General features: G+C 41.5%; 1 protein-coding gene across 1 annotated transcript; it reads left to right on the forward strand.

The window, feature by feature from the left end:
* The first annotated feature begins 235 nt into the window (after window positions 1–235).
* On the forward strand, window positions 236–17,272 carry LOC112224083 (leucine-rich repeat-containing protein 4B). The gene is made up of 3 exons (XM_024387379.2): window positions 236–608; window positions 13,125–13,722; window positions 13,853–17,272. Exons 2-3 carry the CDS (start codon window positions 13,480–13,482, stop codon window positions 15,863–15,865), a joined length of 2,256 nt encoding a protein of 751 aa, XP_024243147.1. The 5' UTR covers window positions 236–608; window positions 13,125–13,479; the 3' UTR covers window positions 15,866–17,272.
* The last annotated feature ends 1,610 nt before the right edge of the window (window positions 17,273–18,882 follow it).

Here is an 18,882-nt window from a genome sequence, read left to right on the forward strand (position 1 = left end):
TATATATATATATATATATATATATATATATATATATATATTAACCTTCATTTAACTATGCAAGTCAGTTAAGAACAAATTGTTATTTACAATGGGTTTCTTGATCATGGCCGTTCATAATCAATGGTTGGTTGGTCTTCTGTGGTCCATGTTGTGGTCTACGCTGACTTCGTGGCATTCAGCTGCAGACCAACGGAATGTGCGTAAACTGTCGCTTATGCTGGAGTGCGAAAATACTATGCCAAACGGGCGCCGTCTCGTTTGCTGCCTGCGCGCGTCTCCAAGGATGAGAAGATGCTTGGATGCATCCATTACGGATTTCGTTCTTATTTGAACTGACTAACGATTTAACTATGTTAATGTATACGTTTCTGCACCCTGTTCGTGTAGTTTGTGGGTTCTGCTTATGTTGAACGTGCTATCGGTGTATGAAGTCCCTTCGTTGCGTTGGTGCTGCGGAATACAAGAGAGCCGAGCTAACATCCGTGGAAGAGAGCTAATCAATTTAGAGAAGAGAAAAAGAGGGATAGTTAAGGGGTTGGGGAACTGACGAGAAGAGAGGGAACGAAAGGAGAGAGAACGTCGACCCCAGAAATTGAAACAGAAAGGTATGAGTCTATTGGACGTAGGTGAAATGGCCGTCGTAGTCAACCTATTTGTTATTTTGGTATGATTCTGCGTATATCAGGTGGAGACATTACCGTTTTATTTGCTCAAATTGCTTAGTATAAATGAATATCGGGGGAAACCATCGGGTTACAATTTTAAATGTTGGAAATCAAAGCTAATGTGTTGTAAGCCATTCTTAAGATAATTTCAAATAGAAAAGGTGCTGGAATCATACATCAGATTATTTTGTAACATACCTGCCTAATGTTAAAAAACATTATTTTTGTTGCATTTGTTTAGTTTAGTCAAGGAGAGTCGATGCAAGCCATTTTGTAATGCAGAATTAGGCCTATTCTAATTTCAATTGCGTTCCAAAGGTGCGCCGTAGCGCGAGGCTAGCTGCATTATTGGAATTATATGATAATTTATAGTCACCAGGGTTTATTGTGCTTTGGTCATACACTGAGGATAGATTACAACAATTTTTCATTTGAATGATATGGGAATGATCTAATTCGACTTTTTATTCCAATGATTTAGACTCTCCATTTTATGCTGTAAAATGACCAAATTAAGATTTTAAAAAATCCCCTGCAAATGAAGTATAAGCCACCATTTTAACCGTAACATAATTTCCCCCATAAAACACTGATTTCAACTATTGTTTAAATAGTCTCATCCTGACCGGATTCCCACCTTCAACAACTCCGAATCCATTTAGTGTTGTCATAGTTACAGGAGATGATGTTAGCCTGCTGCACCTGTGTGGCTTTGTGTTAACCTCAGACCAGCTGTAAATATTAGGCCTAATTGAGCCTGGTATACAGGATCTCTCTTAATGCTCAGGTAGCCTTTAGCCTAAGAATATTCAAAGCCACAAATGCTAACACTTAAAGACTGCTTGTGTAATGCTTTATAACTTGTTATACCCATATAGGCTATTAACCTTTATACTGTCTCATAATAAGCTGTATAACAGGCTATATTAGGCCTATGTCTCTGTTATGTATCAACATTTCAACTGACCCAAAATGGCTGTTATTTAGTCATGATTAATATAAGACTATTATAATCATCTACATTATACATTATACAATGCATTATAACTGCATAATAATGCACATAATAGTTGCAGGCTTTTGAAGTAAATTATAACCAAAGGCTATTTATGTAAAGTGTCACCCCACAATAATCACCTCAACATGTGACCAGATCCAAAGAATAATGCATTGGTAGAATATAGTGATTACACAATAATCATGTGTTTGTTAAACATTTGGTCAGCAGGTTGCAGATCATTTGTTTCTTCACGATTGAATGCTTTCTTCTCCCACGACTGATTGTGTGTAGTAGTACATGGGTGCCACCATATAGAGAATGTTTTTCAGCAGAATCGGCGGAATGAATACACCTCTGATCACGAGTAAACACAGTTCACTTTCATTGCAGTCATGTTGTATTCCTTCTCGCATCTATGCGATCTCCTCCTCACCCCCATGTGGAGTTCAATGCACTACACATCAGCTGTATGTGACCCGGTGAAAAAACCCTTCCAAGCCAAACCGCTACATACAGCCTACATCGTTGTCACATATTAGCTAAAGTGACGTCATAGTCATCATAGCTAATAGAACTAATGTGTTAGTAAACCCGCTACAATCATGCAGTAATGTTACAGTGTACAGTCAGTAAGCAGTTACACTGGTGGGCCCCGGTGGCAATACATTAGTCAAACCAAAAGTATACCTTAACTTGGAAGAGTTCCATGTGTTGTGTTGGAAAGTCATAGCTAGCTAGCTAACATAGCATCCCTTTGTTTGAGTAGGGTGTTTCAGTAGGCTAAACTAGATAGCTGCAATTGCTAGCTAAGTAAGTGAAACTGAAAGTGGAAAAAAATGACACTCTTTCTCCTTAAGTGTGGGAGAAATTAATTTGTTCAAAACTATTCAACTACTGTCTTTCTCTCTCTTTGAGTCAACTACTCCCCACATGTTATGCACTGCAGTGCTAGCTATCATTTGATTGGGTGGACAACATGTCAGTTCATACTGTGAGAGCTCTGAAAGTTTGGAGGACATCCTCTGGAAGTTGTCATAATTACTGTGTAAGTCTATGGAAGGGGTTGAGAACCATGAGCCTCCTAGTTTGTGTATTGAAGTCAATGTACCCTGAGCTGTCCTCCAGCTACACCATGGTGCTACCCAACAGAGTGCTGTTGAGGCTACTGTAGACCTTCTTTGCAAAATCGTGTGTTTTAATCAATTATTTGGTGACATGATTGTATTAAGTATAGTTTTATCTAAAAAGCATAACTTTTAAAATGTGTATTGTAATGAAATTCACTGAGGGGGGATGGTCATCCCCTTCCTCCTCTGAGGAGCCTCCACTGATATGTAACCAATTGACCCTAATAAGAGAATATGCACTATAGAATTGCACCATTGTACCATCGACAGTGCACAGAGTGTATGAAAGTGTCCTCAAAAAAAGGGATACATCTATGGACAACAATATGTGATCTGTTAGATGTTTTTGATGGCCTTGGAATGAGTCTTAGGGCTCGATTCAGTCCATATCGCTGAAGATAGAGCAGTAAACATTTAAGGCAATGTTCCCCCTTTGTCACAGAGACTGCATTCACGGTAAACACTGCATATATCGGCTCAATCGGAAAATACCTTTACATTTAAATCACTCTAAACCACGGCTCTTCCGCAATACGGATTGAATCGAGCCCTTAGTGAAGAGCAATCTTTCCCTTATCAAGCCATGGGTCTGGCTAATTAACTTGTTTTGGTTTGTCTCTCTGTCGTCTTGTAAAGCCCAACATAAAGTTTTTATATAATGAAAATGGAAATTTCCTGAACAAGATCGGCACGATAAAATGGGACATTTTCACAATTATGGACAGGCCCATTGTCTCAGAGGCATCATCCTGTAGTGTAGGCCCCACTTAGATTGTGAGCGGACACCACACACATTGAATATATTCCCCTTCTCCAATTCTACTCTCTGTTGCAAAGACCTGGAGGCTATGTTATGCACATTGACACAATAATAATTTGTCTCAATTGTTGCAATTATAGTGGAGGATCATGGATTGAAACTGTACTTTGGTGTGTGTGTGTGCTGGTTTCAGTGGTGATTTTCGAATGTAACTCTTGGTAGGGGGAAAAGAACATGTGGGATGCATGCCACCTAAGCCACTACACAACACAACATTAACAATGTTAACAATACATTAATTACACTATACCACTGCTACACCTGGCTATCAGCGGAGCCTTGTCTGGCAGCGAAACAGTTTACTCAGCCTCATTTACTGCCTTTAAAAAAACATAGCTGATATGGCTGACTTGCTTAAACTAATGTGGTTTCTACTGACAATTAAGATGTACAAACTATGGCATAAGGGTGACGACGAGCGGATAAGAGGCAATCCATAATTTTGATTAAGACATTAATGAGCGAGCTAAGACCGACGGTGATAGAATTCAGAAAATGGGCTGTTCTTACAGTGTTCTCCCTGTACACCAAGTCAGAACTGTAGGATAAATAAAGTGGGCATATAAGCAGACAATGAAAGCTCTTGCAATATTTGATGATTACATTTCTCAAAAACAGGTTATAGGCTACATGTGCACCACCAAGTCAGAACAGTAGGTGAAATTAAGGGGCTGAAAATAGACCAAATTATGAGGGGGGGGGGCACATGGGCTACTAACAGCTTACTACACAACATACACTTAGTATTACTTTATTAGCTACAGTATACATATCTCCCTGGCATATTACATCATTTATGAAGCAGCATACAATACATTTTTGGACTCACCTTGGTTGTGCTGTGCTCACTTGAACAGGAAGGATGTGCGGCGGTCCTTCGTGGGTAAATGTTGTCATAAAACTTTGTCATCAAAGTCTGTCATTCTCTGGATTTATGGTGCTTTCAAGACAACTGGGAACTTGGGAAAAAAAGGTTGAATCATGATGACGTCAGTGCTCTTCAGGTCGTAGCTCTAGAAAGAGTCCCAAGTTCTGAGTTCAATGAAAGTTCAAAACGTATTTTCCCAGTCGTAGCTCATTTTTCCCAACTTCCCAATTGTCTTGAACTCACTAAAGTCAGATTTTGCATTTCCGAGTTAACAGTTGTTTTGAGTGCAGCACATATCATGCTTCATTGACAGCATGGTCAATGTTGAATGTCTATTATTTTCAACTAGGAAAAGAGACCCTTAATCTTAGACTTGGGACCACACAGCCACTCCACTGAATAGCAGGCTAATGATTGCTTTGCAATGCTTGCAGTTAGCCACTGATTCCTTCCAAACCACTGATTGTTGAATTTGCGATTTCCAACTTGTTGAGTAATGTTTATGTCCAATGGCCAATGAGCACCAATACGTTGTATCTATAATTTATCTTCATTATTTCTCTTCATATGACAAGGATTAAAAAGGATTTGCCAATAGATTGTTGACTTGAGTCATGATGATGACCGCTAGGTAAGATTTTGAAAGTATAATGTTGACATGATCAGTCCAATCAAAGCTACTGTAGATATAACGTGATTTGCACTTCTAATGTAACTCTATGGCAGCACTCAAGGGGCTATAATTTTCAAGGTCCACCCTTAAACTTGGCGGTGACGTAGTGTCCCTATGAGTGACGGAACACTGAGCCAATCACGGCGGAACGCTCCGTATTTTCTGCTGGCTTGCCCCATCACCTTAGAAAGCACTGAGCTAGGCTGAAACACCTGCATTTTGGAGTTGCGTTACCCAAGAAAACAAAAAAAGAGACCATGCTTGTATGCAGCTTTATTAAGTCATTGATATACAGTACCAGTCAGACGTTTGGGCACACCTACTCATTCAAGAGTTTTTCTTTATTTTTACTATTTCCTACATTGTAGTGTAATAGTGAAGACGTCATAACTATGAAATAACACATGGAATTATGTAGTAACCAAAAAAGTGTTAAACAAATCAAAATATATTTTAGATTTTAGATTCTTCATAGCAGCCACCCTTTGCAGCCACCCTTTGCCTTGATGACAGCATTGCACACTCTTGGCATTCTCTCAACCAGCTTCACCTGGAATGCTTTTCCAACAGTCTTGAAGGAATTCCAACATATGCTGAGCACTTGTTGGCTGCTTTTCCTTCACTCTGCAGTCCAAATCATCCAAACCATCTCAATTGGGTTGAGGTTGAGTGATTGTGGAGGCCAGGTCATCTGATGCATCATTCAATAACTCTCCTTCTTGGTCAAATAGCCCTTACACAGCCTGGAGGGTGTGTTAGGTCATTGTATTGTTGAAAAGCAAATGATAGTCCAACTAAGTGCAAACCAGATGCGATGGCGAATCGCTGCAGAATGCTGTGTGCCTTGAATTCTAAATAAATCACAGACAGTTTCACGAGCAAAGCACCCCCCACACCATCACATCTCCTCCTCTATGCGTCACAGTGTGTACCACACATGCAGAGATCATCCGTTCACCTACTCTGCGTCTCACTAGGACACTGCAGTTGGAACCAAAAATCTCAAATTTGGACAAAAATCTCAAAACAGACTGAAAGACATAATTCCCCAGTCTAATGTCCATTGCTTGTGTTTCTTGGCCCAAGCAAGTCTCTTCTTCTTATTGGTGTCCTTTAGAAGTGGCTTCTTTGCAGCAAGTCATCCACGAAGGCCTGATTTACGGAGTCTCCTCTGGACAGTTGATGTTGAGATGTGTCTGTTACTTGAACTCTGTAACGGATTTATTTGGCCTGCAATTTCTGAGGCTGGTAACTCTAATGAACTTATCATCTGCAGCAGAGGTAACTCTGGGTCTTCCTTTCCTGTGGCGATCCTCATCAGAGCCAGTTTCATCATAGCGCTTTATGGTTTTTGTGACTGCACTTGAAGAAACCTTCAAAGTTCTTGACATTTTCTGCGTTGACTGACCTTCATGTCTTAGAGTAAATATGGACAGTTGTGTCTCTTTGCTTATTTGAGCTGTTCATGCCATAATATGGACTTGGTCTTTTACCAAATAGGGCTATCTTCTGTTTGCCACTCCTTCCTGGCTCATACACATTAAGAAGGAAAGAAATTCCACAAATGAACTTTTAACAAGGCACACCTGTTAATTGAAATGCATTCCCGGTGACTACCTCATGAACCTGGTTGAGAGCATGCCAGAAGTTGCAAAGCTGTCATCAAGGCAAAGGGTGGCTACTTTGAATAATCTCAAATATAAAATATATTTTGATTTGTTTAACACTTTTTTTGCTTACTACATGATTCCATATGTGTTATTTCATAGTTTTGATGTCTTCACTATTATTCTACAATGTACAAAATAGTCTAAATAAAGAAATCCCGGAATGAGTAGGTGTTTCCAAACTTTTGACTGGTATTTTATTTGTTTTACATTGTTTGCAAACTGATATGTGACATGTATTAATGCCTAAATAACATGCAATACAGGCAAGCACCCAGAACGTTTTATTTTTTATTTTCTAGAAATGTAGTGCTCAAAACAGGTGGGCCTCTGCCCCACCTGCCCTGAATGACAGGTCGCCACTGGCTGGTGTGAGGGTGGGTAAAGAACATTTCTGTAGACCTATAATTAGCATATTCTTAATGGCTGCTAAGACAAGAAATATTTGAAAAGCGATTGATGTTTACCTAATCTGCTGCCTATACTGTATGCCGATTAGGATTCATGAAGAGTTTGTTTCCTGTTATTGTGAAAGGCAAGGGTCGGCCTTCATGTGCAATGCATACGTTTTGAGGGATCATCACTGAACCAGATACTGTGACATGTTGATGTATGTGCAATTGACGGTTTCTTTCTTTCCCCTGTATATATGTTACGTTTGTTCTAAAAATATATTGGACTCACTGAGGCTACTCAATAATTATTACTATTACTGAGCTGTAATCCACCAGCCCAGTACTTCAGATTGGTTTGGGTGAATTCTTTGAACACTTGTAAAGGACTTTCTTAATGAACCCTTTGTCAGAGAAGGAAATATACTATGACTACTGAGCAAGTGTGTGGGCTGTTGACATGCAGTCACTCGACCATGTAGTAGCCTACGGAACCTTAAAAGCTTGTGGCTTACGTGTTAATTGAGCAAAAAGAGAGACACTGATTTGTTGAAAACGACTGAAGTACATCTGCTAGCAAACTGCTAACTGCACAGTGCTAGAGTGGAATAGGATAGTGCACTGGGCAGTAAAACACAAGATGGTGTGTGAGTCCGGTGCCATAGCAACCAGGTTTCTAGGACCACATGAATTCATGGCACTGCATAGGAGAGAGGATGTTTTGGGCTAACTATAAACCTGGGTTCAAATCTGACTATTCACCAGAGAAGTATGAGATGAATGGATATATCAATAAGTTGAGCTAAAGTAACTTTTGTTTGAACAGCAGGGCCTTGACCTACATACATTATTTTATTGAAGGTCTCCATCTTTGTCGGTCTTAAAGGGACAGTACAGGGTAGTTTGTGTGGAGGAGGATGGAATGGGATTCCCATGTTTGTATATATGCTAAGATGACCATGTTAGCTATTTTACTACCCAAATTCCTGCGCACAATTGGCCCAGCGTCGTCTGGGTTAGGGTTTGGCCGGGGAAGGCCGTCATTATAAATAAGAATTTGTTCTTAATTAACTGACTTTCCTACGTTAAAAAATAAAGGTTAAATCAAAATTGTGGAAGCACTGTATTCTATGTGGAAGAAATGACCAGGTAGAAATCATATAGTTAAATGGTACACATCAATAACCTATAAATGACTTGTTTGTGTCTACATTAAAAAAATGCAGTATGTGTACATCCTGAGTAGCCTGATGGTATCACACTAGAGGTGCAGGGCTGAGTTGCTTAACAGAAAAACCTGTTCACTGTGTAATGGACTACTGAAATGATACTACACTCCCCTCCATATGTATTTGGATAGTGAGGGTAAATGTTTCATTTGGCTCTTTACTCCAGCATTTTAGATTTGAAATAGAATGTTTCATATTAGCCGACGGTACAGAATGTCACATTAATAATCTTAGGGTATTTTAATACATATCTGTTTTGCTGTTTTGAAATGAAAGCGATTTATGTATCTAGTCCCCCCATTTGAAGAAGTTATAAGTATTTGGACATTGACTTATAGTGTATTAGTAGTCAACTGTTTAGTATTTGTTCCCAAATTCCTTGCACACAATGACTACATTAAGCTTGTGACTCTACAAACTTGTTGGATGCATTTGTGGTTTGTTTCTGTTTTGAATTAGGTTTTGCCTAATAGGAACTGAATGGTAAATAATGTGCCATTTTATATTATTATGGATAATCACAAAGATCATATCCCCCCAAACATGTTAACCTCCCTGTTATTGGTAACGGTGAGAGATAAGCATCTTTTGTTGTAGCCTCTGAACAGCATCTCGCTCATCATTATTCATGATTCATTCATGATTTTTCTTAATCATAGCATTATCAGGATTAATCTGGAAGTGTTCAGAAACATCTAATCTACTCACTTAGAAATAACATTACTCCAGTCATCACTCACCGTTCAGTTACTATCGGGCAAAACACAACCTAATCAAATTTCAAATGCTCCCAACCAGTTTTTAGAGTCACAAGCTTGATGTAGATACAATGTGTGCAAGGAATATGGACCAAATACTAGACTAGTTACATGAAGTGCTTTCCTTTCTAAATGGTAAAACAGATCATGTGCATGAGAATACCCTCAAATAAGGGGTGGCATTCCTTATTGTTGTCTCATATTAAACATTTGATCTCAAATCCAAAATGCTAGAGTATAGAGCCAAATTAAAAATTCCTAAATACATATGAGGGGAGTGTAGAAGCAATACTAGGGGGTCCCTCACGTTTAATTCAGGATCTTGCACCCCAGTCTAACCCTATAGGCCTATTGGAGGATGCAGACCAGTCAGGAGAGGTGCAGATGCAGACCAGTCAGGAGAGGTGTAGATACAGACCAGTCAGGAGAGGTGCAGACCAGACAGGAGAGGAGCAGATGCAGACCAGTCAGGAGAGGTGTAGATGCAGACCAGTCAGGAGAGGTGTAGATGCAGACCAGTCAGGAGAGGTGTAGATGCAGACCAGTCAGGAGAGGTGTAGATGCAGACCAGTCAGGAGAGGTGTAGATGCAGACCAGTCAGGAGGAGAGGTGTAGATGCAGACCAGTCAGGAGAGGTGCAGATAACTGAGTTACACTTTGGTGTGGCAGTACACCTCAGCAACTTTCACTGGGGACATGCGCCCCCCACCAGTTTTATAGTTGGAATGTGATACAAAACGAGGCAACGTTGTGGTTTTGGACCATGCGGATGGATGCCTCCGAGTGGTCAGGTAGGCTGTGAGGAGTGTTTATTCTACTGGATAAACAAATATAGATGTATGTACAGGTACAGGAATGTTTTCAGACCCTTTGACGTTTTCCAAATTTTGTTACGTTACAGCCTTATTCTAAAATTGATCAAATCAAATAAATTCCCCATCAATCGAGACACAATACCCCATAATGACAAAGCGAAAACAGGTTTTTAGAAATGTTTCAAACAGAAATACCTTATTTACATAAATATTCAGACCCTTTGCTGTGAGAATTGAAATTGAGCTCAGATGCATCTTGTTTCCATTCATCCTTGAGATGATTTCAATGGAGTCCACCTGTGGTACATTCAATTCAATGGACGTGATTTGTAAAGGCACACACCTGTCTATATAAGGTCCCACAATTAATAGTGCATGTCAGAGTAAAAACCAAGCCATTAGGTCGAAGGAATTGTCTGTAGAAGTCCGAGACAGGATTGTGTCGATAGCACAGATCTGGGGAAGGGTACCAAAACATTTCTGCAGCATTTGGTGCCCTTCCCCAGATCTGTGCCTCGACACAATCCTGTATCTGAGCTCTACGGACAATTCCTTCGACCTCATGGCTTGGTTTTTGCTCTGGCATGCACTGTCAACTGTGGGACCTTATACAGACAGGTGCGTGCCTTTCCAAATCATGTCCAATCAGTTGAATTTACCACAGGTGGACTCCAAACAAATTGTAGAAACATCTCAAAAACAGAGTGGCCTCCATCATTCTTAAATGGAAGAAGTTGGTCAGGGAGGTGACCAAGAATCCGATGGTCACTCAGACAGAGCTCTAGAGTTCCTCTGTGGAGATGAGAGAACCTTCCAGAAGGACAACCATCTCTGCAGCACTCCACCAATCAGGCCTTTACAGTAGCATGGCCAGGCGGAAGCTACTCCTCAGTAAAAGGCACATCAAAGCCCGCTTGGAGTTTTCCAAAAGGCACCTAAAGACTCTCAGACCATGAGAAACAAAATTATCTGGTCTGATGAAACCAAGATTGTATTCTTTGGCCTGAATGCCAAGGGTCACATCTGGAGGAAACCTTGCAACATCCCTACGGTGAAGCATGATGGTGTTAGCATCCTGTTGGGATGTTTTTCAGTGACAGGGACTGGGAGACTGGTCAGGATTGAGGGAAAGATGAACGGAGAAAAGTACAGAGAGATCCTTGATGAAAACTTGCTCTAGAGTGCTGTGAACATCATACTGGGGTGAAGGTTCACCTTCCAACAGGACAATGACCCTAAGTACATAGCCAAGACAATGCAGGAGTGGCTTCGGGACAAGTCTCTGAATGTCCTTGAGTTGCCCAGCCAGAGCCCGGACTTGAACCCGATCGAACATCTCTGAAGAGACCTGAAAATAGCTGTTCAGCGACGCTCCCCATCCAACCTGACAGAGCTTGAGAGAATCTGCAGAGAAGAATGGGAGAAAATGTCCAAGGACAGGTGTGCCAAGCTTGTAACGTCATACACATTAAGACTCGAGGCTGCAATCACTGCCAAATGTGCTTAAACAAAGTACTGAGTAAAGGGTCTGAATACTTATGTAAATGTGATATTTCATTACTTTATTTTAATAAATTTGCAAAAAATGTTTAAAAAATGTTTGCGATTTGTCATTATGGGGTATTGTGTGGTATTGATCGGGGGAAAAAACAATTTAATCCATTTTAGGATAAGGCTGTAACGTAACAAAATGTGGAAAAATTCAAGGGGTCTGAATACTTTCTGAACGCACCATATATAAACTTATTCATGGAGGACACAGTGTTCTTGGGGACCTTCAATGCTGCAGAAATGTTTTGGTGCCCTTCCCCAGATCTGTGCCTCGACACAATCCTGTATCTGAGCTCTACGGACAATTCCTTCGACCTCATGGCTTGGTTTTTGCTCTGGCATGCACTGTCAACTGTGGGACCTTATGTAGACAGGTGCGTGCCTTTCCAAATCATGTCCAATCAGTTGAACTTTCCTCAGGTGGACTCCAAATAAATTGTAGAAACATCTCAAGGATGATCAATGGAAACAGGATGCACCTGAGCTCAATTTTGAGTCTCATAGCAAAGGGTCTGAATACTTATGTAAATAAGGTATTACAGTTTTATATTTGTAATATATCTGCAAAAATGTCTAAAAACCTGTTTTCGCTTTGTCGTTATGGGTAGTGTGTGTAGATTGCTGAGGAAATGTTTTGATTTAATCCATTTTAGAATTAGCCTGTAATGTAACATATTGTGGAAAAAGTTGAGGGGTCTGAAAACCTTCCGAAGGCACTGTATATTATGTCCCTCCCCACATCTAAAACCGAAGTTCCGCCCCTGCCCCTCAGTACCACGAAGCAGACCCCCCAGTTCTTAGTAATCAGTACAACCGATTGTGATTCAATGAATATCTGTCTTTCAGAACAATAGGGCTAGGTCACCATTTATTGGACGTGGGGAAACTTTTAGCTGGTTCCCTCATGTAGCATTAGTTGTGTAACATTGATTTTAAAAATGGGTTATACTTCATTAAATATCATTTCAAACTGACAGTACAGTACTTGCTTGTTATTGTCTTTTAAAGTGATGTTGGTATGTGATCAAGTCTATTTATCTCTGCAAATACCTTTTCTCCACGCACATTACCGTGTGTATGATTGTGCTCATAAATACCAAAGGTGTTTCTTTTACTCTCATCATTGAGTAATGAATCAAACGCTACATTTATTTCATGACCAATATTTATTTTGCTCTAGGCCTGTGGTGCTTTGAGTTGTGACACACCTTAGCTTTCAAGTGAGCTCTTTAGAATTTTGTGATCCACCTTTTGAAAAAGTATCAAGCCTCGACCAACATTTTTACCTCGACCTATGAATTAAATAATAGGTGACTCACTAGTAGGCTCTAGAGCCTAATTTGTGAGAACCAATGCTCTAGTGTAAACCTTAAAGTTTACATGCTTTCAATGCATTTTATCTATTGACCATCAATCTTGCAATTGCATACCACATGATTAAATATTTCACAGTGCTTCTACAGTTACAGAACTAATGTGTCAGTACTTATGCCTTGTTCAGTTGTCTGATCCCCTTTCTTTCTTTCTTTCTTTTTCGCTCTCTCTCCCTCCTACAGTGAGGAGCATCTACAATCCATAGAGACACCCCTTTCAAGAGCCGATTCACCAAACATCTCCTTTTTTTATTGGAATAATTGTCATGGGACAATTATTAATTCTCTAAAAAAATATGCTGAAAAATAGACGGCATTCTATTTTTAAACTGACATGAACAAAGTCAAGTGAGGAAATATAAATGATAAATCAAGAGACCATTTAATTTCTAACAGTTCTTCATGGTTTTAAAACGACTTGAAAGAGAAGAATAGAATGTACTGGTAAAATGAACATCAAGAGAACCGCTTAATTGTCTTGTATCAGAGGTGATTTATCAACATATTAGAACTAAGGGTGGGTCATGACCAATTTTCCATGCATGTTGTCATGATGACCAGCCCCTCCACCCCCTCCTCCCTCCTCTGGTTGGTCCAGCTTTTGCTGTGGCTTCACCACCATGGACTTCAGCTGACAGAGGCCGTACCCCCATGTCCCAACCCCTGTAGCTGCTCCAATCAGGCAAGCCGCGTCATCTGTACAAGGAAAAGTTTAGAGGACGTACCGGACAGTATTTCTGTGAACACAAGATACCTCAACTTACAAGAGAACACGATTCAGGTAAATATGCCTTTCTTTCATTACATTTACCCACAATTCATACATGTACGCATATGAACAAAGTATGCTTTACGGCAGAGAGGTTTCATATGGCTACAATGTACCAGCATGTTTTTATATCTCTCAACAGGTGATAAAGTCAGACACGTTCAAGCACCTGCGGCATTTGGAAATACTGCAGCTCTCCAAGAATCACATCCGACAGATTGAGGTGGGCGCGTTCAATGGCCTGCCAAACCTCAACACCCTTGAGCTCTTTGACAATCGCCTCACGCTGGTACCATCGCAGGCCTTTGAGTACCTCAGCAAGCTGCGGGAGCTCTGGCTACGGAACAACCCCATCGAGACACTGCCAGCGTACGCCTTTCACCGCGTTCCCTCCCTGCGCCGGCTCGACCTGGGCGAACTCAGAAAGCTGGACTACATCTCTGAGGCCGCCTTTGAGGGCCTGGTCAACTTGCGCTTCCTGAACCTGGGCATGTGCGGCCTGAAGGACATCCCCAACCTCACACCCTTGGTCAGACTGGAGGAGCTGGAGCTGTCAGGAAACCAACTGGGGATCGTCAGGCCGGGCTCCTTCCAGGGCCTGGTGTCACTGCGCAAGCTGTGGCTCATGCACTCCAAGGTGACGGTCATTGAGCGCAATGCCTTCGACGACCTGAAGAACCTGGAGGAGCTCAACCTGTCCCACAACTCTCTGCATTCACTGCCCCACGACCTCTTCACCCCGCTGCACCAGTTGGAGCGGGTGCACCTCAACCACAACCCCTGGGTGTGCAACTGCGATGTCCTGTGGCTCAGTTGGTGGCTCAAGGAGACAGTGCCCAGTAACACCACATGCTGTGCCCGTTGCCACGCGCCCCCAGTCCTGAAGGGCCGCTACATCGGTGAGCTGGACCAGAGCCACTTCACATGCTACGCTCCTGTCATCGTAGAGCCACCCACCGACCTTAATGTCACAGAGGGTATGGCCGCGGAGCTGAAGTGTCGCACTGGCACCTCCATGACGTCTGTCAACTGGCTCACCCCAAATGGCACCCTCATGACCCATGGATCGTACCGCGTCAGGATCTCAGTCCTTCATGACGGAACCCTGAATTTCACCAACGTTACTGTGCAGGACACGGGCCAATACACCTGCATGGTGACCAACTCCGCAGGCAACACCACGGCGACTGCAGTGCTCAACGTGTCCTCCTCCGACTCCAGCAACCCCTACAGCTTCTTCACCACCGTCACTGTTGAAACCGTGGAAACAAACAATGGTGAAGATGCTGGGAGGCAGTACATCAACGAAACCTACGTACCACCAGATTACCTGGGTCCCACTTTTTCAGGAGGGGTACTGGGTAAAGGCAGGGCTGGATTCACCATATCTCCATCTCGCTCTTCTCTCCACTCTTTCTCTCCGCGTGCCACCAGAAACACTGAAAATACAGTCACAGTGTCAATAATGGATGTCACAAACATGACTGGCCTGGACGACGTGATGAAGACCACCAAGATCATCATTGGCTGCTTTGTGGCCATCACCTTCATGGCAGCCGTGATGCTTGTGGTCTTCTACAAGCTGAGGAAGCAGCACCAGCTGCACAAGCACCATGGCCCCACCCGCGCTATTGAGATCATCAACGTGGAAGACGAGATTGGTGCCGGGGCCGGGAGCGGCATCTCAGGGGGATCGACCATGCAATCTGGGTGCGGAGGAGACGGAACATTGAGGATGCATCACCCGGAAATAGTCAACCTTCCCAACATTGGGCGATCAGAGCATCTTAACCATTACTACAAGGCCAATCATTTCAACAACAATGTGATGGGTCTGAGCATTGGGACTGGGGCAGGAGTCGGTACTCTAAGCAACAAGAGCAATCTATCTCCACTTAACCAGCAAGGCCAGGATATCCCAATCTCCTGTACACAGGTTCCAATCCCCTCCGCCACTTTCCAGACCATGTCTGGAAATGGCACCAACACCAACCCTCTTTCTGTTTCCCCACCTCTGCCAATGTCCCTCCCCATGCCCCCCATGGGATTGCATGGATCGATCAAGGGTTTCATGGGCCAGAACCAGAACCCACAAATGGAACCTCTTCTGTTCAAGGGAAACTCAAAGGAAAACGTTCAAGAGACTCAAATTTGAGAACAAAGAGTGAGGAAAGAGAGAGAGTGCAAGGGAACGACAGAGAGGGGATTGATGGCTGGTTTACGCACTGAATGATTAGACACTATAGTGCATTGACATTACACCAAGAGAGAGGATAGACTGACACCGCAATACACAAACGCATAGGCTGGTCAGCGACAGTGTACTGAGCCAAGGATTACCACAATGGGCCACTTGTGTTTGTAGTAACGGTCACGGCAATGGAGTTAAATATCGAACATCGCTACAATGTAAATCTGTGCCAAAGCAAATGTTTCTTGCCGTTTCTATGAGTTGTATTCACATAGAAGAAAGTACTGTGGCTCAATTCCCTAAGTCATTGTTGGCCAGTCTGTCAAGACATGCACAGCACGTACCACATTGAAGTTTGAGTTATGAGACATAACAGGACTAGACATTTCTAGTCATTTCTCTTTTACAGAAAACACTTGTGAAAGACACTCTGGTATGAACTCAATAGTCTCCCATGAGGCCGTAGGTAGGCATAAATGGAAGGACAAAGGGTACAGTACAGTACAAATTACTGTGAAAATTCACAAATTCTATAAGTATATTTTCATTTGAGTATGTAACATTGCAGATTCCAATGCAGAGATATTTTGGAGGATGTATGAGCTGTAAAAGTTTGTTTTGTGAATTATCAGGGGGTGGTGATTGTGAAGGTTGAATTATACACTACATATGTTTTGAGTTTGGCTACTCATCCAAATCAGAAGGGCTCAATTGCAACACTCATTGTGATGCTATGAATTTGGCTTCCATGAATATTGTAAAATCGTAGGAGAGGTCCCCCAGTGTTCTGTTAGACAAGCTTTTGTCTGTGATAACTGGACAATTCTGTTCTGGTTTGTCTTGAGAGTATATTCCATATATTCCAGCAGGCTACTTGATTATTCAAATGAGAGCTTCAGGTGCCTGCATGTGCCATCAGCAAATGCAGGTGAAATAACTAAACAGTGAGCTAATATCATGCAAAGAATTGTATGGGCAATGGAAATGTTGACAAAGTGTAAAACAACAGATCAGTGGCAAGATATTTGCTAGAAGTGGGGAATTTGTTATGAACTCCTTTCTCATGGTGACCATTTTGATGCTACATAATGCCGTCAACAGGGTGATTAAATGCCTGTCTTTGCCATCGCATTCAGTCGGTGGGTTCAACCACCATATTTGGTTTAGTGTAACAGAAATGAATGATAATAGTATTTGGTTGTGTGACAGTTGGACAAACCACCTTTTTACAGTGTACCTTTCATGTGTTGATACCATTTAAAGCTTTGTGCATTTAAACTGTCTTCAATTATTTTTGTTTAGTTTGATATAATGTGTACAATTGTCTAGCCATGTATCATTCACGTAAATAAATAAATCATATATCGGGGTCATGGAGGTCAGTGGAAACCAATTGAAAACAAACAATAGCTATAAAGAGTGATACAGTAGGCTACATTTTTAAATATAGGTTGAACCTATATGGTATACGATTCACCCATTAGTCATCTTGGTAATCCTAGTATGATGTCTGTTCTTAAATATCTCGTGACAGGCTTTTAGTCATTCTAATGAGAGAGTTACATTGGCATTAAAAGGACGCTTAAAGTGGCACAGAATCCACTTTGTCTCCTGAAAAAGCTTCCGCTTCACTTCTTAACCTCAAGAAAATCTGAAAATGGTTGTTGCAATTGAGAGCAAACTGAACACGCCAACCATATTCAAGTGAAAGAGCGATTGTTGAGATTAGATGTATGTGTAACTGTAATACTACACACAGCAAGTAGTATTTTTGTATATGGAGGTGATCTTGCACCAACATGCTGCTCTGTGTGATTTGTTATCCACTCAACATTTCCTTTTGCTGCACCCCTCTCTCCTCGCAGAGCTGCATACATTTTCAGAGCTGGTGCCTTGAGTGAGTGGGGATGGTTGGTTCTTCTGGTTACTCCCGTAATGAGAAACAAAGGCGCATGTTTTTGGGGAAATAATGATAACATGAATAATAATATGGTCAATTCTGATAGAACATATGATTATATCTGTTGTATTAGACATTTACATAGGGCTTTCATTTAGTTTGATCAGGATTAGTATATGAAAACAACATGCAAAACTGTAGTCAACAACGGGTCAGTTTATAGGTTGCCCAACCAAGGAACTATGAGGGAGTTTTTCCTTTACGTTTTACACCCAGTTTCAGTAATTATGGTACTTCTTCTGAAAAAGCGTGAAGTAGAATAATGATATAGTATTTTACTAATGTGGTCCGGCAGACACTTTTTGTGAGCAGGGTTCAACTGTTTCCCTACTGAGACGCTACTAGAATATAAATGAAGACTAAAAACTCCAACATATGGCTGCACTGGTGATGTGCTACATTTGGTAACTGCCCTGTCAGGTTTCAAAGAGCATATTAAATACCTCTGAGTGTGCTGCATGAGAGTAAACCACAGAACAAGATCTTGGAATTATAATATTTGGCCCAATGTTTGATGATCACCATCGCTATTGTAGACATGTCACTTTCATACCATTGGAGAAACTATGTCTATTATTAAGCTATATTATTATTTCTACATTTTGTATTATTGTTGTTATTATCATTATTATTATAAGGACCCTGTTACACCCTGAAATGAATGGTGTAGTAAATGTCTACCCAACAGGAATATGATGGAAGAAATGCACAACAGGAACTACTATACAGTCACTACTAAACCATGCCCGAGTAACAACACCAGTAAAGAACACATGAACTTTGACAACTACGTCATCTTTACTCTACATTACAAAAGAAGATGATGATGGCCTCTTGCAACAGATGGAATACTGAGTCTGTCATTGTCAACCCCCCACAGTAATGGAATACTGAGTCTGTCATTGTCAACCCCCCCCACAGTAATGGAATACTGAGTCTGTCATTGTCAACCCCCCACAGTAATGGAATACTGAGTCTGTCATTGTCAACCCCCCCCACAGTAATGGAATACTGAGTCTGT

Source organism: Oncorhynchus tshawytscha, linkage group LG25 (genome assembly GCF_018296145.1).
Source record: "Oncorhynchus tshawytscha isolate Ot180627B linkage group LG25, Otsh_v2.0, whole genome shotgun sequence".
NCBI lineage: Eukaryota > Metazoa > Chordata > Actinopteri > Salmoniformes > Salmonidae > Oncorhynchus > Oncorhynchus tshawytscha.